General features: G+C 42.6%; 1 protein-coding gene across 3 annotated transcripts in view; it reads left to right on the top strand.

The window, feature by feature from the left end:
• The window catches only part of LOC106561393 (thromboxane-A synthase), a 131,779-nt gene extending 109,482 nt beyond the window's left edge, over nt 1-22,297 (top strand). For all 3 annotated transcript variants that reach the window (XM_014125329.3, XM_014125330.3, XM_082957318.1), the window contains 4 exons: nt 19,524-19,612; nt 19,994-20,131; nt 20,385-20,547; nt 21,363-22,297. In XM_014125329.3, the coding sequence (XP_013980804.2) occupies nt 19,524-19,612; nt 19,994-20,131; nt 20,385-20,547; nt 21,363-21,476 (504 nt within the window). In that variant the 3' untranslated portion in view covers nt 21,477-22,297. The remainder of the gene's footprint in view (nt 1-19,523; nt 19,613-19,993; nt 20,132-20,384; nt 20,548-21,362) is intronic.
• The last annotated feature ends 992 nt before the right edge of the window (nt 22,298-23,289 follow it).

Below are 23,289 nucleotides of genomic sequence, written 5' to 3'. Positions count from 1 at the left end.
TGTTAGGACAGTACATTTACAAGAGTTGTGTGTAATGTTTTGTCAATTCAAAGACAGGGTCACCAAAACCATAAAACCAGCTAAAATGATGCACTAACCTTTTACAATCTCCATCAGATGACACTCCTAGGACATTATGTTAGACAATGCATGCATTTTTAGTTCTATCAAGTTCATATTTATATCCAAAAACAGCGTTTTACTATGGCATTGATGTTGAGGAAATCGTTTCCCTCCAATAACCGGCAGTCAAGTCAGCGTCACAAATTAAATAATTAAAATTAGAAAACATTGGTAAAATATTATATTGTTATTTAAAGAATTATAGATTTACATCTCTTGAACGCAATCAACTTGCCAGATTTAAAAATAACCTTACTGGGAAATCACACTTTGCAATAATCTGAGCACTGCGCCCAGAAAAATACGCTTCGCGATACAGACTAGACGTCATGTTGGGGAGATCTAAAATCGAAAATAATAGGTAAATAATCCATTACCTTTGATTCTCTTCATCAGATGTCACTTCCAGGTATCACAGGTCCATAACGAATGTAGTTTTGTTCAAAAAAGCTCATCATTTATGTCCAAAAATCTCCGTCTTGTTAGCACATGATCTAAGCCAGCCGGACTTCTCGTCATGAACGAGGGGAAAAAATATATTTACGTTCGTTCAAACATGTCAAACGTTGTATAGCATAAATCATTAGGGCCTTTTTTAACCAGAACATGAACAATATTCAAGGTGGACGAATGCATACTCTTTTATAACGTATTGGAACGAGGGTACCCAACATGAACTCGCGCGCCAGGTGTCTAATGGGCCATCATCGTTCCATGGCTCTTGTTCGGTCAGATCTCCCTCCAGAAGACTCAAAACACTTTGTAAAGGCTGGTGACATCTAGTGGAAGCAATAGGAAGTGCCAAAATATTCCTCAGCCCCTGTGTTTTTCAATGGGATAGGTTTAAAGGTAATACAACACATCAGGTATCCACTTCCTGTCAGAAAATGTCTCAGGGTTTTGCCTGCCAAATGAGTTCTGTTATACTCACAGACACCATTCAAACAGTTTTAGAAAATTTAGGGTGTTTTCTATCCATATGTAATAAGTATATGCATATTCTAGTTACTGGGTAGGAGTGGTAACCAGATTAAATTGGGTATGTTTTTTTATCCAGCCGTGTCAATACTGCCCCCTAGCCCTAACAGGTTAACCTTGTTCTGAACACCTCCAAAACAAAGGTCATGTGGTTTGGTAAGAAGAATGCCCCTCTCCCCACAGGTGTGATTACTACCTCTGAGGGTTTAGAGCTTGAGGTAGTCACCTCATACAAGTACTTCGGAGTATGGCTATACAGTACACTGTCCTTCTCTCAGCACATATCAAAGCTGCAGGCTAAAGTTCAATCTTGACTTGGTTTCCTCTATCGTAATCACTCCTCTTTCACCCAAGCTGCCAAACTAACACTGATTCAGATGACCATCCTACCCATGCTAGATTATGGGAGACGTAATTTATAGATCGGCAGGTAAGGGTGCTCTCGAGCGGCTAGATGTTTTTTACCATTCGGCCATCAGATTTGCCATCAATGCTCCTTATAGGACACATCACTGCACTCTATACTCTTCTGTAAACTGGTCATCTCTGAATACCTGTTGCAAGACCCACTCGTTGTTGCTTATTATTGAGATATCTACTGTAGCCCTCATCCTCCACATACAACACCCGTTCTGCAAGTCACATTCTGTTAAAGGTCCCCAAAGCACACACATCCCTGGATCGCTCGTCTTTTCAGTTCGCTGCAGCTGGCGACTGGAACAAGCTGCAACAAACACTCAAACTGGACAGTTACCTCAATCTCTTCATTCAAAGACTCAATCATGGACACTTACTGACAGTTGTGGCTGCTTTGCGTGATGTATTGTTCTCTACCTTTGTGTTGTTGTCTGTGCCCAACAATGTTTAAACCCTGTTGTGTGCTGCTACCATGTTGTGCTGCTGCCATGTTGTGTTGCTACCATGCTATGTTGTCATCTTAGGTCTCTCTTTATGTAGTGTTGTCTCACTTGTCGTGATGTGTGATTTATCCTATATTTTTAAGTAATTTATTTTTAATCCCAGCCCCCATCCCCGCAGGAGGCAAAAGGTTAAATAAAATAAAAATATAAATAAATGAAGGCCTGATTCACGTCTCCTCTAAAAAGTTGATGTTGAGATGTGTCTGTTACTTGAACTCTGTGAAGCATTTATTTTGGCTGCAATTTATGAGTCTGGTAACTCTAATGAACTTCCTTTCCTGTGGCGGTGCTCATGAGAGCCAGTTTTATCATTGCGCTTGATGGTTTTTGCGACTGCTCTTGAAGAAACTTTCAAAGTTCTTGAAATTTTCTGCATTGACTGACCATGTCTTAAAGTAATGATGGATTGTCATTTCTCTTTGCTGTTCTTGCCATACTATGGATTTGGTCTTTAACCAAATAGGGCTATCTTCTGTATACCACCCCTACCTTGTCACAACACAACTGATTGGCTCAAACGCATTAAGAAGGAAGGAAATTCCACAAATTAACAGGTGACTACCTCATGAAGCTGGTTGAGAGAATGCCAAGAGTGTGCAAAGCTGTCATCAAGGCAAAGGGTGGCTACTTTGAAGAATCTCAAATATAAAATATATTTTGATTTGTTCAACACTTTTTTGGTTACTACATGATTCCATATGTGTTATTTCATAGTTTTGATGTCTTCACTATTATTCTACAATGTAGGAAATAGTAAAAAATAAAGAAAAAACATTGAATGAGTAGGTGTGTCCAAACTTTTGACTGGTACTGTATTTACTGAAGACATTTCAGCTTTTCATTTTTAACAAATATGTAAACATTTCTAACAACATAATTACACTTTGACATTATGGGGTATTGTTAGTAGCCTAGTAATGGCCAATTTAATCCATTTTAAATTCAGGCTGTAAAATGTGGAAAAGTCAAGGAGTGGGAATACTTTCTGAAGGCACTATATGTCTCCACTCTAACAATGGGATTAGTTTTCAAAAGAGCAGAATGGCAGGCTGTCAAGCTCCTGTATATTTCTCTCTTTGGATTAGTGGATACATATTCGATGAGGGGTGTTGACATCAACAGCCTGTGTTCAGTGGAGAGTGAGATGCTATGCTAGCCTCATGAATATGCATAAACCATTTTGAATTTCAACAGGGACAACTCCTACATAAATGTTTTTCTTCTCATTTGCCGAGATGTCACATGCATCACACTTATATCAGTACACTTGTAATAACTTAAGCATTATGAAACTTCTGTTAGATCAAATAAGCCTCATGTATCAAAATAGCAATTCATGCTTATCTTGACTAAATTTGACAGTCTTTCATTGCCCCAATATAAAAACACCTCATCTGCTTTATTTTTTTTATTTCACCTTTATTTAACCAGGTAGGCTAGTTGAGAACAAGTTCTCATTTACAACTGCGACCTGGCCAAGATAAAGCAAAGCAGTTCGACACATACAACACAGAGTTACACATGGAATAAACAAACATACAATCAATAATACAGCAGAAAAATCTATATACAGTATGTGCAAATGAGGTAGGATACGGGAGGTAGGGCTATAAATAGGCCATGGTGGCAAAGTAATTACAACATAGCAGTTAAACACTGGAATGGTAGAATGTGCAGAAGATGAATGTGCAAGTAGAGATACTGGGGTGCAAAGGAGCAAGATAAATAAATAAATAAATAAATACAGTATGGGGATGAGGTAGATTGGATGGGCTATTTACAGATGAGCTATGTACAGGTGCAGTGATCTGTGAGCTGCTCTGACAGCTGGTGCTTAAAGCTAGTGAGGGAGGTAAGAGTCTCCAGCTTCAGAGATTTTTGCAGTTCGTTCCAGTCATTGGCAGCAGAGAACTGGAAGGAGAGCCAGCCAAAGGAAGAATTGGCTTTGGGGGTGACCAGTGAGATATACCTGCTGGAGCGCGTGCTATGGATGCTGCTAAGGTGACCAGTGAGCGGAGACAAGGTTTACCTAGCAGAGACTTGTAGATGACCTGGAGCCAGTGGGTTTGGCGACGAGTATGAAGTGAGGGCCAGCCAATGAGAGCGTACAGGTCGCAGTGGTGGGTAGTATATGGGGCTTTGGTGACAAAACGGATGGCACTGTGATAGACTGCATCCAATTTGTTGAGTAGAGTGTTGGAGGCTATTTTGTAAATGACATCGCCGAAGTCGAGGATCGGTAGGATGGTCAGTTTTACGACGGTATGTTTGGCAGCATGAGCGAAGGATGCTTTGTTGCGAAATAGGAAGCCGATTCTAGATTTCATTTTGGATTAGAGATGCTTAATGTGAGTCTGGAAGGAGAGGTTACAGTCTAACCAGACACCTAGGTATTTGTAGTTGTCCACATATTCTAAGTCAGAACCGTCCAGAGTAGTGATGCTGGACGGGCGGGCAGGTGCAGGCAGCGATCGGTTGAAGAGCATGCATTTAGTTGGACTTGCATTTAAGAGCAGTTGGAGGCCACGGAAGGATCGTTGTATGGCATTGAACTCGTCTGGAGGTTAGTTAACACAGTGTCCAAAGAAGGGCCAGAGGTATACAGATTGGTGTCGTCTGCGTAGAGGTGAATCAGAGAATCACCAGCAGCAAGAGCGACATCATTGATGTATACAGAGAAGAGAGTTGTCCCGTGAATTGAACCCTGTGGCACCCCCATTGAGACTGCCAGAGGTCCGGACAACAGGCCCTCCGATTTGACACACTGAACTCTATCAGAGAAGTAGTTGGTGAACCAGGCGAGGCAATCATTTGAGAAACCAAGGCTGTTGAGTCTGCCAATGAGAATGTTGTGATTGACAGAGTCGAAAGCCTTAGCCAGGTCGATGAATACGGCTGCACAGTAATGTGTCTTATCGATGGTGGTTATGATATCGTTTAGGATCTTGAGCGTGGCTGAGGTGCACCCATGACCAGCTCTGAAACCAGATTGCATAGCGGAGAAGGTACGGTGGGATTCGAAATGGTCGGTAATCTGTTTGTTAACTTGGCTTTCGAAGACCTTAGAAAGGCAGGGTAGAATAGATAGTCTTTAGCAGTTTGGGTCTAGAGTGTCTCCCCCGTTGAAGAGGGGGTTGACCGCGGCAGCCTTCCAATCTATGGGAATCTCAGACGATACGAAGAGAGGTTGAACAGACTAGTAATAGGGGTTGCAACAATTTCGGCAGATAATTTTAGAAAGAGATATCCATATTGTCTAGCCCGGCTGATTTCTATGGGTCCAGATTTTCCAGGTCTTTCAGAACATCAGCTATTTGGATTTGGGAGAAGGAGAAGTGGGGGAGGCTTGGGTGAGTTGCTGTGGGGGGTGGAGGGCTGTTGATCGGGGTAGGGGTAGCCAGGTGGAATCTGCTTAACGTGGACAGATTTTGGGCAGAAAAGGGGCTCCCCCTTTTCCCTCCCTCTCTCTGGCTTAACCTAAACTCAGTTTGCCTCGGTTCCTACTTCCTCCTACCCCAGACAGGCTCTCCTCTCCATTTCCACTGTGCTTCAGGGACTGATACCCCTCACTGTGTTATAACCCATCACTGTGTGTTGCTGTGTGAGCTGATATGAAAATGGGAAGTGTTATTTGTATGCCAGCCAGGTGGTTTTGTTTTTTGTTCATTGTCATTCAAATCATTAGCTTCATAGTTTTGCATTCAGGCGTTGGGTCTGTCTGCCAAGAGGTTGGTTTAAGGGTGCTGGGCAGCTAACCTGAACCGCCAACCAACCTGTGTTGACGAGCTAATGAATGTTTCTCTCTTTCTCTCTCTCTGCTCTCTGCCCTGACCTCTCTCCAGGTGATAAGAACACAAAACATTTCCTTCCAACATTTCCATTCTGCAATTAGTCAAACCAATTAACAATTTGGCCAATGCCACGACTACCCCAAGTAAAATCAAAAGGCTGGCTGAAGTGTTTTGTTTCCTTTCATTGTCTCATACTCTCATTGTTGCACTTAGCTTTGTATTATTTTTTACATCGAGGTCATATCTTTCACATAATTATTGGTTTGTAGATTGATGGAGAAGATTATAATTAGCCAGTTGTGATATAAACTCATCAAAAAAAGAACCGTCCTCACTGTCAACTGTGTTTATTTTCAGCAAACTTAACATGTGTATATATTTGTATGAACATAAGATTCAACAATTGAGACATAAACTAAACTAGTTCCACAGACATGTGACTAACATAAATTGAATAATGTGTCCCTGAACAAGGGGGGGGGGGGTCAAAATCAAAAGTAACAGTCAGTATCTGGTGTGGAAACCAGCTGCATTAAGTACTGCAGTGCATCACCTCCTCATGGACTGCACCAGATTTGCCAGTTCTTGCTGAGAGATGTTACCCCACTCTTCCACCAAGGCACCTGCAAGTTCCTGGACATTTCTGGGGGGAATGGCCCTAGCCCTCACCCTCCGATCCAACAGGTCCCAGACATGCTCAATGGGATTGAGATCCGGGCTCTTCACTGGCAATGGCAGAACACTGACATTCCTGTCTTGCAGGAAATCATGCACAGAACGAGCAGTATGGCTGGTGGCATTGTCATGCAGGAGGGTCATGTCAGGATGAGCCTGCAGGAAGGGTACCACATGAGGGAGGAGGATGTCTTCCCTGTTACGCACAGCGTTGAGATGGCCTGCAATGACAACAAGCTCAGTCCGATGATGCTGTGACACACCGCCCCAGACCATGACGGACCCTCCACCTCCAAGTGAGGACCTGCCTTACAACAGGCATACAAGCCCTCAGTCCAGCCTCTCTCAGCCTATTGCGGACAGTCTGAGCACTGATGGAGGGATTGTGCGTTCCTGGTGTAACTCAGGCAGTTGTTGTTGCCATCCTGTACCTGTCCCGCAGGTGTGATGTTCGGATGTACCGATCCTGTGCAGGTGTTGTTATACGTGGTCTGCCACTGCGAGGACGATCAGCTGCCCGTTCTGTCTCCCTGTAGCGCCGTCTTAGGCGTCTCACAGTACGGACATTGCAATTTATTGCCCTGGACACATCTGCAGTCCCCATGCCTCCTTGCAGCATGCCTAACGCACATTCACGCAGATGAGCAGGGACCCTGGGCATCTTTCTTTTGGTGTCTTTCAGAGTCAGTAGAAAGGCCTCTTTAGTGTCCTAAGTTTTCATAACTGTGACCTTAATTGCCTACCGTCTGTAAGCTGTTTGTGTCTTAACGACCTTTCCACAGGTGCATGTTCATTAATTGTTTATGTTTCATTGAACAAGCATGGGAAACAGTGTTTAAACCCTTTACAATGAAGATCTGTGAAGTTATTAGAATTTTTACGAATTATCTTTGAAAGACAGGGTCCTGAAAAAGGGATGTTTCTTTTTTTGCTGAGTTTAATAGTTTTATCACAGAGAGATTATCTACTGTTTGCTTTTGTTTGCAGAGAGCACAGATCTTCCCTCCCCCACTCTCTCTCTCTTTGTTCCCAGCTATTTGAAGACAATGCAAACCGACAGTCATTGCATTTGTGTATTAACAATCCCCTAAAGCCACATCTCTTGTTTGAACATATACGCCTCTATCCCTATCAATAACCATAAGTGACCATTACCATGGCAACCCCGCCGGATGCGGTGGAGAAAAGGAGGCCGTGTGTGTGTGTCTGTTTCCAAAGCACCTACTTCTAAGGGACTCTTGGGGCCCGGGCATTCAAATGGGGGCAATAGAATGTAAATAAACTGAAATGACTGGGCAGCAGCAGCACAGAGATGGCCAGACACAGAAGTTTCATCTCAAATGGCACCCTATTCCCCATATAGTGCACTGCTTTTGACCAGAGCCCATAAATCCCTGGTCAAAAGTAGGGAATGGGCTGCCATTTCAGCCGCAGCCACACTGTGTGGTAGTAGGCCACAGGAAATGAAAGCCAAAGACACTGAGGCAAACTGACATAGAAGGGAAGGTTTCAGCTCCCATATTCAACACAGTAATTACTTGTTTTTCTACTCCAAATAGGACCTGTAATGAAGAAGGGCAGAGAAATAGAAATAAGCACACACAGGCACTCTAGAGGCCAAATAATTTTGTCTCACTACTGATTGTACTGAGAGATTGAGCTTCAAGCCAAGCTTGCTGTTCATTTCAGACTGTGCAAAAATTTATCTAATTTTACAGAAGAGTAAAGGTGGATATTAGGCAATGAGAGGCTTTAAAATGTGTCTGGTGAAGTTATAAGGTTTCTCTGTGTTTTCAGGGGGATTCCTTTGATGCTTTGAACACAGCGGGACTTTTAGACTTCAATACATTTAGAAATTCTGTGAAATGCAATAAATTTGATCCTTACTCATGTACCACCACTTGTTCTGTTTTTGAAGTGCTCTGCACGAAATACTCAGATGTTGAAGGCTGGTTTTGGGGAGTACCTCCCCAACAGGTCATCATGACTTCATCCGTGTTTTAGTGGATACTGCTAGGTGTGTGAGTGTCATAGATGCATGGATCATAGATGTTTAACTGACTTGTTTTATCTAAATGGTGGGATCTCAAGACCTGCAGAGTCAAGAGTTAGACTGATATCCCTCTTTAGACTGATATGCCAAATGGGGATAATTTTTTATCAAGCATATCTGCCAAATCTCTCTTTCCGTTGGGCTGCATTAGTTTGACGTCTTTAACACCAGGATTTGTCACCTGCCGTATGGTGCCAAGAACAGCTTTTTTTAATCTACATTTGAATCCATGTTTTTGTGAAAATGTGTGCCTTTAGCTACACATAAGCTAGATAGCATCAGGTCTCAGATAGGTCTACATCAGCATCAGGAGACCTGTCAGTAACTGTAGATCAGGGGTAGGCAATTCAATTCAGCCGCGGGACGATTTTTGTCGGAGCGAATGGTTGGGGGGGCCGGAACATAATTGTATTAAATTTGTACACTGCAAATTGAGGTTATATTTGATTGTTATTATCAAATACAATCATTTCATACATTGAGACACGATCACATCTCTTTTTTTATTTGTGGGAATAATTGGGACAGATTTTGTGAATAAGACATTTTTTGCTTAATTCCTGCTGATTTTACAGTATTTTTTTATATATTATTTTTTACAAAAAGCTTTGGGGGTGGCAAGAGAGAATCACTTGCAGGACACAAGTTGCCGTCTGTAGCAGACCCCTGCTGTAGATGATAGGGGATGAAACAGCAGGCTTTATGACGACCTTCGCCTCCCTCCTATCACGACCTTGGGGCCCCAACTGCTGCTCTGCCCTTTAGAACACTGATCGGTGTCCTACAGGAAGAGCCGGCCCTTGCATGGGGAGGGCCTCAAAATATGGGTCTGAAAGGTTCTGAAGTAAGCACAGGTTGACTGGAAAGGGTCTCAAAGTACATTTTTTGCTGGACCTATCATTGGAAGTGTGCTGCCATTGTTTTCAAAAACACATCTTTTGACCAGTTACTTGGGTAGATAATCATCTAAGAAAACCAAAAGGTCCAAACATCATGTCTCTATTATTATCCGTTCAAAATGTTGTGGTTTTTACCCTTGTAGGATAGTCAAAATTAGAGCGACTAAATCGATGGAGGCTTAGAAAAGAAGTGGTAAAAAAATCTGGAAAATAGCATTGCGTCAGCTGTGCTGGATGCTGTGAGAATTAAGGCTACCTGACAGGCTTACCATTGAACTCGTCATCTCTCTTCTCAAATCCGGAGGACATAAAACAATATAGGAGGTGAGATAGATATCCATCTTGAGACATGACATATAGTATTTTCATATACACTGTCCATATTAATGCGAAGTTCATGTTCTTTTTGAAGACTTCTCACAAAAACAAGCATATCTCTGTGAAATGTCAAGAGCACTGCAAGCTTTTTGTTTCAAAGCCTTTCACATTTAATTCAGCTCGTGTCATGCTAATTTAGCTTTAGTGACTCGCAGAAACAACTTGGAAAAGGACGACCACAACATTTAAAATCCTCAAACGTTCTGGCCAAAAGGCTGCACCGCTCCTTCAACAGAGCTTGGTGCTTATTATCAGATGTATTAGGTTACAAAATCCAACTTTTTGGAAATACTGTTAATGATACGTTAGAGAAAGACCCTACTGAATAGTTTAGTAAACAACCAAAGATTTAAAGACTAAAAGTGGTAAAATTAGTAACCAACTAGGCTCGTAATTTAACAACTATTTATATTTACAGATGGAATACAAGTTTGTTATTAAAGCACATGAAATTTCACATGTTCCAGTCTGCATTTCTTTACATTGAAATGCCTCTCCTGATGTGCAACAGTTTCCTGAAACGAGTCATGAATGTCATCCCCAAAGTGTGTTTCACCCATTCTGGGCAGAGTGGCTGGGCACCCTACAATGTATGAAATCTAATTTTATTTGTCACATGCTTCATAAACATCAGGAAACTGTAGGCTAACAGTGAAATGCTTACTTACGGGCAACTCCCAACAATTCTGAGAAAAATATAGAAAATAGTAACATTTTTTGTGTTATTATTTTCTATATTTTTCTCAGAATTGTAACACACAATGAGTAACGATAACGTCGCTAAATACACGGGGTACCAGTACCGAGTCAATGTGCAGGGGTATGAGGTATTTGAGGTGTGCCTTCAGAAAGTATTCATACCCCTTGACTTATTCCACATTTTGTTGTGTTACAGCCTGAATTCAAAATGGATTAAATAGTTTTTTTCCCCCTCACTCATCTACACACGATACTCCATAATGACAAAGTAAAAACATGTTTTTAGATTTTTTCTGCAACTGTATTGAAAATTAAATACAGATATCTAATTTACGTACATAAGTATTCACACCCCTGAGTCAATCAATACATGTTAGAATCACATTTGGCAGGGCTTACAGCTGAGAGTCTTACTGGGTAAGTCTCTAAGGGCTTTGCACACCTGGATTGTACAATATTTGCACATTGTTCTTAAGAATTCTTCAAGCTTTGTCAAGTTGGTTGTTGATCATTGCTAGATGGCCATTTTCAAGTCTTGTCATAGATTTTCAAGCCAATTTAAGTCAAAACTGTAACTAGGCCACCCAGGAACATTCAACGTTATCTTGGTAAACAACTCCAGTGTATATTTGGCCTTGTGTTTTAAGTTATTGTCCTGCTGAAAGGTACATTTGTCTCCCAGTGTCTGGTGGAAAGCAGACTGAACCAAATTTTCCTCTTGGATTTTGCCTGTGCTTAGCTCTATTCCGTTTCTTTTTATCCTGTTAAACACCTATTGCACACATAGTGAATCGTTCAGAACTGCTGGTGCTCTCATGCATGGTTCAGTGTTGCTTGTCTCGAAGCGAGCATAGAAGGCATTGAGCACGTTTGGTAGGCTCACGTCAATGGGCAGCCCGCTGCTGGGTTTCCCTTTGTAATCTGTGATAGTTTGCAAACCCTGCCACATCCAACGAGTGTCAGAGCCGACGTAGTATGATTCGATCTTAGTCCTGTATTGATGCTTTGCCTGTTTGATGGCTAGTCGGAGGTCATAGCGGGATTTATTATAAGCATTCAGATTAGTGTCCCACTCCTTGAACCAGTTAGTGCAGAAATCCTTTGGTTGTGCAAACCCACAAACTTATCAGCTGTCTGGGTGGCTGGTCTCAGATGATCCCGTGAAAAAGCCGGATGTGGAAGTCCTAGGCTGGTGTGGTTACACGTGGCCTGGGGTTGTGAGGCCAGTTGGACGTACTGACAAATTCTCTAAAATGATGTTGAAGCGGCTTATGGTAGAGAAATTAACATTCAATTCTCTGGCAACAGCTTTGGTGTACATTCCTGCAGTCAGCATGCCAATTGCACGATCCCTGAAAAATTGAGACATCTGTGTGATTGTGTTGTTTGACAAAACTGCACATTTTAGAGTTGCCTTTTATTGTCCCCAGCACAAGGTGCACCTGTGTAATGATCATGCTGTTTAATCAGCTTCTTGATATGCCACACCGGTCAGGTGGATGAATTATCTTGGCAAGGGAGAAATGCTCACTAACAGGGATGTAAACAAATTTGTGTACAACAGAAATAAGCTTTTTGTGCATATGGACAATTTCTGGGATCTTTTATTTCAGCTCTTGAAGCATGGGACCAACACTTGACATGTTCCATTTATATTTTTGTTCAGTGCATATTCAGTCAATAAAAATCAAATTCCATTTAAGATTAATTTATTGAAACCGTAATATCAACGGGTTATATTACATTGTGGAACACAATCTCTAAAAAGGCAGTAACCTCAGCAGTGGCGCTTGTAGAAGTCTATGGCTGTGCAATGGCATAGCCTTGTTTTATTAATTTAGCAGACAAGGCGCTCTTATTTCCTGAGTCCTTATCACAGTCAAGACACACCTATTTTATACAGAATTTTTTTCCAAATAAAACATTTTAGCAGTGTGAAGTGATGCGCATCTCGTGCCCAGAACAGATATTTTCAAAGAGTGATAATTTGAAACGGGGCTCAATTTGGCCAAAATCAAACCAAAATCAATATACAGACATTGGATTTAGTTTATTCTGCCTGTTCTTTATAATTTTCTAAATGGATGAACAATTCCACATTGAACACTGCATGGGGATGAATTACAGCCACAACATCTGTTTGGTGAGTAGGAATATGCTTAATAATTCTGATGAAAATACGCTCTTTGTCTTTATCAAACTAATGTTTTTGCATATTTTCAGTGTGGAACCTGTCTATGTTTAGGGGGGTTATAAGCTAACCAATTCTAAATGGAACTAGCAGATCGCAAAGTAGCTTAAAGCAGGTTTCCCAAACTCAGTCATGGGGCCCGTTTTGGTTTTTGCCCTGGCACTACACAGCTGATTCAAATAATCAAAGCTTGATGAGTTGGTTATTTGAATAATCTGTGTAGTGCTAGGGCAAAAACCAAAACGTGCACCCAGTGGGGGCCAGTTTGGGAAACCCTGCCTTAAAGGGATACTTTGGGATATTGGCAATGAGCCCCCAGAGTCGGACGAACTTGTGGATACCATTTTTATTTCTCTGCGAGCAGTTTGAAGGAAGTTGCTAACTAGCACTAGCGCAATTGCTAACTAATGTTAGCGCAATTACTGGAAGTCTATGGGTATCTGCTAGCACGCTAACAGATACACATAGGCTTCCAGTCATTGTGCTAACGCTAGTTAGCATTGGCTCGCAAAACAACCTCTAACTTCCTTTATACTGACTTAAAAATGGTATCCACAAGTCCATCTGACTCTGGGGAAGTAGATAAACTATTGGATATAAGAGCAATGTCAACTCACCAACATTATGACCAGGAATGTGACTTTCCCCGAAGTGGATCCTCTGTTTGGCCCACCACCCAGGACAATGGATCGGATCCCAGCCGGCAACCCAAAACAACGGCGCAGCAGAAGGGGCAGACAGAGCGGTCTTCTGGTCAGGATCCGTAGACAGGCACATTGCGCACCGCTCCCGAGCATACTACTCGCCAATGTCCAGTCTCTTGACAACAAGGTAGACGAAATCCGAGCAAGGGTTGCCTTCCAGAGAGACATCAGAGACTGTTACGTTCTTTGTTTCACGGAAACATGCCTCACTCGAGACGTGCAATCAGAGTCGGTCCAGCCACCTGGTTTCTTCACGCATCGCGCCGACAGAAACAAGCATCTCTCTGGTAAGAAGAAGGACGGGAGTGTATGCCTTATCATTATCGAGATGTGGTGGGATCCTAACATACAGGAACTCAAGTCCTTTTGTTCACCTGACTTAGAATTCCTCACAATCAAATGCCGACCGCATTATCTACCAAGAGAATTCTCTTCAATCATAATCACAGTCGTGTATATTCCCCCCCAAGCAGACGCATCGACGGCCCTGAACGAACTTCATTTGACTCTATGTAAACTGGAAACCACATATCCTGAGGCTGCATTTATTGGATTTTAACAAGGCTAATCTGAAAACAAGGCTCCCTAAATTTGATCAGCATAACGATTGCGCGACCCGGGCTGGCAAAACCCTGGATCATTGTTATTCTAACTTCCACGACGCATATAAGGCCCTCCCCCGCCCTCCTTTTGGAAAAGCTGACCACGACTCCATTTTGTTGCTCTCAGCCTATAGACAGAAACTAAAACAGGAAGCAACCGTGCTCAGGTCTGTTCAACGCTGGTCCGACCAATCGGATTCCACACTTCAAGATTGCTTCGATCACGTGGACTGGGATATGTTTCTCCATAGCGTCGAACAACAACATTGATAAATACGCTGATTCGGTGAGCGAGTTTATTAGCAAGTGCATCGGTGATGTTGTACCCACAGCATCTATTAACCTGTTGGGGGTAGGGGGCAGTATTGACACGGCCGGATAAAAAACGTACCCGATTTAATCTGGTTACTACTCCTGCCCAGTAACTAGAATATGCATATAATTATTGGCTTTGGATAGAAAACACCCTAAAGTTTCTAAAACTGTTTGAAAAACTGTGAGTATAACAGAACTCATATGGCAGGCAAAAACCTGAGAAGATTCCTTACAGGAAGTGCCCTCTCTGACAAGATCTTGTTCTTCTTGTCTCTGTTTATTGAAGACTGAGGATCTTTGCTGTAACGTGACACTTCCTACAGCTCCCATAGGGTCTCAGAGCCCGGGAAAAAGCTGAATGATATCGAGGCAGCCCCAGGCTGAAACACATTATCGCTTTTGGCAAGTGGCCGATCAGAGGACAATGGGCTTAGGCGCATGCACGAGTCGACCCCGTGCTTTATTTTCTTTCGTCTTTTTACCTAAACGCAGATTCCCGGTCGGAATATTATCGCTTTTTTTACGAGAAAAATGGCATAAAAATTGATTTTAAACAGCGGTTGACATGCTTCGAAGTACGGTAATGGAATATTTAGAATTTTTTTGTCACGAAATGCGCCGTGCTCGTCACCCTTCTTTACCCTTTCGGATAGTGTCTTGAACGCACGAACAAAACGCCGCTGTTTGGATATAACTATGGATTATTTGGGACCAAACCAACATTTGTTATTGAAGTAGAAGTCCTGGGAGTGCATTCTGACGAAGAACACCAAAGGTAATCAAACTTTTCTAATAGTAAATCGGAGTTTGGTGAAGGCTAAACTTGCTGGGTGTCTAAATAGCTAGCCCTGTGATGCCGGGCTATCTACTTAGAATATTGCAAAATGTGCTTTCACCGAAAAGCTATTTTAAAATCGGACATATCGAGTGCATAGAGGAGTTCTGTATCTATAATTCTTAAAATAATTGTTATGCTTTTTGTGAACGTTTATCGTGAGTAATTTAGTACATTTTTTGTAAATTCACCGGAAGTTTGCTAGTTCTGAACGTCACATGCTAATGTAAAAAGCTGGTTTTTTATATAAATATGAACTTGATTGAACAAAACATGCATGTATTGTATAACATAATGTCCAAGGGTTGTCATCTGATGAAGATCATCAAAGGTTAGTGCTGCATTTAGCTGTCTTCTGGGTTTTTGTGACATTATATGCTAGCTTGAAAAATGGGTGTCTGATTATTTCTGGCTGGGTACTCTGCTGACATAATCTAATGTTTTGCTTTCGCTGTAAAGACTTTTTGAAATCAGACAGTGTGGTTAGATAAAGGAGAGTCTTGTCTTTAAAATGCTGTAAAATAGTCATATGTTTGAGAAATTGAAGTAATAGCATTTCTAAGGTATTTGAATAACGCGCCACGGGATTTCACTGGCTGTTACGTAGGTGGGACGAAATCGTCCCACTGGCCCTGGAGAAGTTAAAACATACAAACAGTGTAGCTATTCCCTCTGCAAGGCAATCAAACAAGCTAACCGTCAGTATAGAGACAAAGTAGAGTCGTAATTCAATGGCTCAGACACAAGAGGTATATCTTCAGGGTCTACAGTCAATCACGGACTACAAAATAAAAACCAGCCCCGTCGCGGACCACCATGCCTTGCTCCCAGACAAACTAAACAACTTCTTTGCTCACTTTGAGGACAATACAGTGCCACTGACACGGCCCGCTACCAAAACCTGCGGGCTCTCCTTCACTGCAGCCAACGTGAGTAAAACATTTAAACGTGTTAACCCTTGCAAGGCAGCAGGCCCAGATGGCATCCCCAGCCGCGTCCTCAGAGCATGCGCAGACCAGCTGGCTGGTGTGTTTACGGACATATTCAATCAATCCCTATCCCAGCCTGCTGTTCCCACATGCTTCAAGAGGGCCACCATTGTTCCTGTTTCCAAGAAAGCTAAGGTAACTGAGCTAAATGACTACCGCCCTGTATCACTCACTTCCGTCATCATGAAGTGCTTTGAGAGACTAGTCAAGGACCATATCACCTCCACCCTAACTGACACCCTAGACCCACTCCAATTTGCTTACCGCCCCAACAGGTCCACAGACGATGCAATCACACCACGCTAACCCATTTGGACAAGAGGAATACCTATGTAAGAATGCTGTTCATCGACTACAGCTCAGCATTTAACACCATAGTACCCTCCAAACTCGCCATTAAGCTCGAGACCCTGGGTCTCGACCCCCTTCTGTGCAACTGGGTCCTGGACTTCTTGACGGCCGCCCCCAGGTGGTGAGGGTAGATAACATCTCCACCCCACTGATCCTGAACACTGGGTCTCCACAAGGGTGCGTTCTCAGCCCTCTCCTGTACTCCCTGTTCACCCATGACTGCGTGGCCACGCACGCCTCCAACTCAATCATCAAGTTTGCAGACGACACTACAGTGGTAGGCGAGGTCATCAAAGCGGGTGCATCAAAGCGGGAACCGAGAGACTGAAAAACAGCTTCTATCTCACGGCCATCAGACTGTTAAACGGCCATCACTAACATTGAGTGGCTGCTGCCAATGTAAGGGTGCGTGCTGGTGGCAGGGAAGTCAGGCGCAGGAGATCGAACTTGGTATAAAACGGAGTAGTTTAATAAACGCTCAAAACCAAAATATACAAAATAATACCAGTGGGTACAAAACCCGTCGCACACCAGAACATAACTTGCACAATGATTACAAACAAACAATCACCAACAAGGACAATGAGGGGGAACAGAGGGTTAATACAGAACATGTAATGAATGGGATTGGAACCAGGTGTGATACAAGACAAGACAAAACCAAAGGAAAATGAAAAGAGGATCAGCGATGGCTAGAAGGTCGGCGCCTTCGACCACCGCCCGAACAAGAAGAGGGACCAACTTTGGCTGAAGTCGTGACAGCCAACATACTGACTCAACTCTAGCTACTTTAATAATGGAAAAATGGATGTAATAAATGTATCACTAGCCACTTTAAACAATGCCACTTTATATAATGTTTACATACCCTACATTACTCATCTCATATGTATATACTGTACTCTATACCATCTACTGCATCTTGCCTATGCCCTATACAGCTTGTTGAGTGTTGTCTTAGTGCCAGCATCGTTTTGTGGTGGTAAATAGACAGCTAGTATGGTATGCAGCTTATCTTGAGGTATTCTAACTCAGGTGAGCCAAACTTGAGACTTCCTTAACATTAGAGATCATGCGCCAGCTGTTGTTAACAAAGACACACCCCTCCACCTCTTATCTTACCCGAGGCTGCCTTCTGATCTTGACGATGCATGGAAAAGCCAGCGAAATGTATATTATCCATATCCTTGTTCAGCTACGACTCCCGAGAAACATAGGATATTATAGTTCTTTAAGTCCCGTTGATAGCATAGTCTCGGACGGAGCTCGCCAGTTTGTTCTCTAGTGATTGCACCTTCGCCCACAAAACAGAGGGCAATGGCGGTCTAGATGCTCGCCGACATAGTCTTATCATGACGCTGCTTCACTTGTACCACATGCAGATGCAGCCAAGCGGACATCAAACCAACTCAGGTGCTTAAGGGGGTCTTAGGAGGATATCTAAAGGTGGGGAGCCTCACCACACACTCCAGGCCCCATGTGCCCTCTGGTGGCCCCCAGGACAGGTGACAGACAGAGCGGGCTCCTCTCCACCCAGTCCCTCCATCCATTAGCCACTCCAGCACCCTCGGTTATTACTGTCTGACCTCACACTGTGACTGGGAGGTGGGAATTTATAACTGTGATCGCTGTAATGTCAGGTTGGTCAGGTCAGTCAATCCTATTCCTCTGTTATAGAATACAGCTCATCAGAAGCTTTCCTGTGTATTATAACCCACATTCATTAGGTAGCAAATGGCAGAATACAGGGAGGGACAAGATGAACTTGACCAATAAGAAACACTTTGTTTTCTGTTGCAAAACGTTTTTCTACAGTGTACACTAAATGTAGTACATTTCCAAATCTTGATGAAGACGTTGCTGTGGCATCCCTCAGTGAAAGGGAGTGGTTTTTTCTAGGTCTCTGTGTGCCGTTGGAATAAACAATGGGCTTAATTTGATGACTAAAGGGCTGAGACATACTAAACACTGAGATCTGATGTACCTCACAACATTGTGCCCTGTCACACCCCGTGGTGCAGAACCAGGGTGTTTGATGCACACGCCCACAGACGGACAGACACACACACACAGACACACACTGGGGCCAATGTGTTCCCGATTAACTTGTTGAATCAGCTTTGTGAAACTGCCCCGCAGGATTTGGATAAGTGATTGTCATTGAATCTGCATAATTAGGAAATCATGGCGTTGGAATACAAATGCTCCAACTAACTCTCAACTCCACAGACGCTCCCTCTCCCCTGGCCTGGCAGTAAACCAAGCATGAATAATCATTAGGTACACCGGCACTACAGGCAGAAATAACACTGTCGCTGCATGCTACATATTTCATCCACAGTCTGGCGGAGAGTGTTGTGGTACTAGGCTACAGACACATTGAAAAGCGCTCTCTTACACAACAGGTCTGGCAGCTAGCGGCGGCTAGGCTTTATCAGTGGAGCAGAGAGCAGTGTTAGCTCTTAGCGCTCATTAGGGACATGTCATTCCCCTGGGGAACTGTGTGGCGGCCAATGAGAAGTGACAGGAAGGCCAGACAATGGAGCCCCGTCTTTACAGGCTCTGGAATTGTCCCCAGACACACACACATGGCAGTGACTGGCCCTCTAACCACCAAACCACACACACACGGGCACACATGTACAAGCATGCACACACACATTGAGCACATCAGCAGTGTTTTAGGGACAGCGGGGTGTTTGTTCAGCGTAGTTATTGTTTAACAGTGTTAATGTCGACTCAGTCACTCTCAACATCCATACATTCATCTAGGATATAGTTAATCTTTGTAGTTTGTTTGGTGCAGTAACAAACACCAAACTCTTAAATTCTCAGCCATGCTCTCCAAATAAACTCATAGCCATAGCATAGTTTTGAATAACATGTTTTGCTGCTCTCTGCTGGCATCAGTATGAATTACACTTTGCTCCTTTTCTTGATTTTTTTGGGGTGTAAAATGTGCTTTCAGTATTGACTCGATAGTATAGGAATGCAGGATTGTGTTATTTTCTCTGTTGTAGGATTCACCAGATTACACCAACGTCCAGGAGCTGAAATATCTTGACATGGTCATATCAGAAGCTCTGCGCCTCTACCCGCCTGGTTTCAGGTAAGAGCCTTATAGTATTGATAATATTGACATTAGAATGAGACAACTCTCTTATGTACTGTATATGGCCATGTTTTGGCTTCCAAGTGGCACAGCGGTCTGAGACACTGCATCTCAGTGCTAGAGGTGTCACTACAGACCCTGGTTTGATTCGGTATCACAACCGGCCGTGATTGGGAGTCCCATAGGGCGGCGCACAATCGGCCCAGAGTCATCCGGGTTAGGGTTTGGCCAGGGTAGGCCATCATTGTAAATAAGAATTTGTTCTTATCTGACTTGCCTAGTTAAATAAAGGTTAAATTAAATAGATGTCCCCCATGTTTCCATAGTTCATCATTTCATTATGTGCATTGTGGAAACTGAGCAACCATTTTGTTTCAGGTTTGCCCGTGACGTTGACGAGGACTGCATGGTGAATGGACAGTTCCTACCCAAGGGAGCCACACTGGAGATCCCTGCAGGCTATCTGCACTATGATCCAGAGTACTGGCCCGAGCCAGAGAAGTTCATCCCTGAGAGGTAAGCGGCAGCCAGTCTACTGTAGCTCAGTAATTATGTTCCATTTCTATCGGTCTACCATAGAGAAGTCCCAGCACAGCTACATTGTTACACAGCACAGCTACAGTACACTGTCACTGCCTCACATTATGTCCTACTGTTGATATTCTGTACAACATGGAGTGACAACATTGACACGTGATAATACAACACAGAAGTATAGTATCAGAGTGTATTCCATACTGACCACGGTGGCCTCTACTCTGCCATTCAGATTCACAGTGGAGACCAAGGCCAGCAGACACCCATTTGTGTATCTGCCGTTTGGGGCAGGGCCCCGCAGCTGTGTCGGCATGAGGCTGGCCCAGCTGGAGATCAAGATGGCCCTGGTGCATGTCTTCAGGAAGTTCAACATTGTGGCCTGCACAGACACCAAGGTGGGTTAAACCTCTTGAGTCCATATTCTCTAAAGTGTCTTAGAGTAGGAGTGCTGATCTAGGATCAAGTCACCCCTGTCCATATAAGCATATTGATCTATGATCTAAAAAGCAAAACTGATCCTAGATCACCATTCATACTGATACGCTTTGTGAATACGGGCCCATATTTCTTATTTTGGGACTTACCCCAACCTACATTTGTAAAGGTCATACATAATAAGATTGAAAATACAGAGCCACATGTATACAACCCAGTCTATGCTGTATCCTAGCTCTTTAACATGTTGCTCTTCTACATTTATGACTGGAACGAACTGTAAAAATCTCTGAAGCTGGAGACTCTTACCTCCCTCACTAGCTTTAAGCACCAGCTGTCAGAGCAGCTCACAGATCACTGCACCTGTACATAGCCCATCTGTAAACAGCCCATCCAATCTACCTCATCCCCATGCTGTATTTATTTATTTATTTATCTTGCTCCTTTGCACCCCAGTATCTCTACTTGCACATTCATCTTCTGCACATCCTACCATTCCTGTGTTTAATTGCTATATTGTAATTACTTCGCCTACATGGCCTATTTATTGCCTTACCTCCCTTATCCTACCTCATTTGCACATGCTGTATATAGATTTTTCTAATGTATTATTGATTGTACGTTTGTTTATTCCATGTGTAACTCTGTGTTGTTGTATGTGTCAAACTGCTTTGCTTTATCTTGGCCAGGTCGCAGTTGCGAATGAGAACTTGTTCTCAACTAGCCTACCTGGTTAAATAAAGGAGAAATAAAAAATAAAAAATGTATGTTGCAGGTACCTCTGGAGTTGAAGTCTCACACCACTCTCGGACCCAAGAATGGCATCTATGTGACAATCACTAAAAGAGAGAGAGAGGGAGAACCGGCGACTCCCCCTGCAGAAGAATAGAAGCTCTGTTCTGCATCTGCAGTGTGATTTCTATGAAACAGATATATTATCCATCCAATGACTGCTTATTTTCAGGCTAAACATAAAGTAACATTAACCTAGCCTGGTCCCAGATCTTTTTGTGCTGTCTTGCTAACTTCTATGGTTATTGTCACACGTTTGGTGCTCCCTTTACATAAGAGAGTTGGCAATAAAGCACGAACAGATTTGAGACCAGGCTAGCATTAACCTCTTCTTTAATTAAACATCTAAAAGTATTTGGTTAAAATGTACTTAAGTATCAAAAGTAAAACATTTCAAATTCCTTATATTAAGCAAACCAGACGGTACCATTTTTATTTTTTTTAAATTATGGATAGACAGGGCCACATTCCAACACGCAGACATCATTTACAAATGAAGCATGTGTGTTTACTGAGTCCGCCAGATCAGAGGCAGTAGGGATGACTGTGAATTGCAATATTTTCCTGTTCTGCTAAGCATTCAAAATGTAACAAGTACCTTTGGGTGTCAGGGAAAATGTGTGGAGTAAAAAGTACATTATTAAAAGTAAAAGTTGTCAAAAATAAGTCAAGTACAGATACCCCAAAAAACTACTTCAGTAGTACTTTAAAGTATTTTTACTTAAGTACTTTATGCCACTGCTCCCATGGTAAATGACAATTTGCACAGAAAAAGTGAGGGTGGACCAGGGGCAGCTCACCTTTTTAATCAGCCAGTGTGCTGGACGGAGGTCAAGCCCTCCAAGAGGCCCCTGCCAATGGCACAATGATCGCCACGGTGATTCTGCAGGACTAGAGAGAGGGGGAGGAGAAGCATGCTGGGGGAACTGTGAGCTGGGGGAGGGGGAAGACTGTGGCAAAACGCTCTTCTTATAACAAAAGAACAACATTCCTTGACCTCTGTATAAATTCATATTGATATCCATTGTTACCGAATAGTCACTGCAGGACTGCATTAAAGGGAAGGATCAATTCAAAGTATAATGTATGTTAGAACATGCCCATGAACTATTAAAGGGATAGTTCACCCAAATTACAAAATTATATAATATTGGTTTTCCTGTAAGCAGTCTATGGATTAGACAGCGATCCATGCTTTAGTTTGGTTTACCTGTCCACGGTTTCCAAATGCTATGCAATTGCCTTGTCCATAGACTTCTTACAGGGTAAAGTAATCTGAATGTTTTTGTCATTTGGATGGACTATCCCTTTAAGGATTTGTATTGTCTCTCCCAACAGCTCTAAGGCTGGAAAGTGAGTCTTCGCAAGCATCCTCGCAATTATCCATCATAACAGTGTAGGCATTCACTAAATGTTATAGGACCCCCCCCTCACAGATTTCCAAATCTTTCATCTTTAAAATGCAGGTGTGATTTACATGAAGGTAATACGCATAAGATCACCACTCGATGAGAGCGGAAAGCAATATCAGCTCACTCCATTTCTCATTGCCTCAAGTTGAAAAGCTCTGATGTTACTGTGTATGATTTCTTTAAGCTTGACTGTATAGACTTTATACTAATGGGATGGTATTAATTGTGTTGATTTTGAGTGTTGCTCTGCAATTTGATGTTACATATTCATTAAAATGTGAAATTAATAATCAAAATCAGGGAAAGATGTTATCAATATACATTCTGAAATATTCCATTTTAATTGAAAGGAATAATGATGACATGCTATGAAAGAGTAAAACGCAACGGTGGACTAAATGCTGAAATAGGAAAAATCTCTCCCAATCATTCAGAATGTGTGTAACATTTAATAGTTCATGTTTTATCTATTTAGCGTCTGATTTCTTGAATGTTGTC

Source organism: Salmo salar, chromosome 10 (genome assembly GCF_965601325.2).
Source record: "Salmo salar chromosome 10, fSalSal1, whole genome shotgun sequence".
NCBI lineage: Eukaryota > Metazoa > Chordata > Actinopteri > Salmoniformes > Salmonidae > Salmo > Salmo salar.
This window is presented reverse-complemented; position numbering and strand designations above follow the sequence as displayed.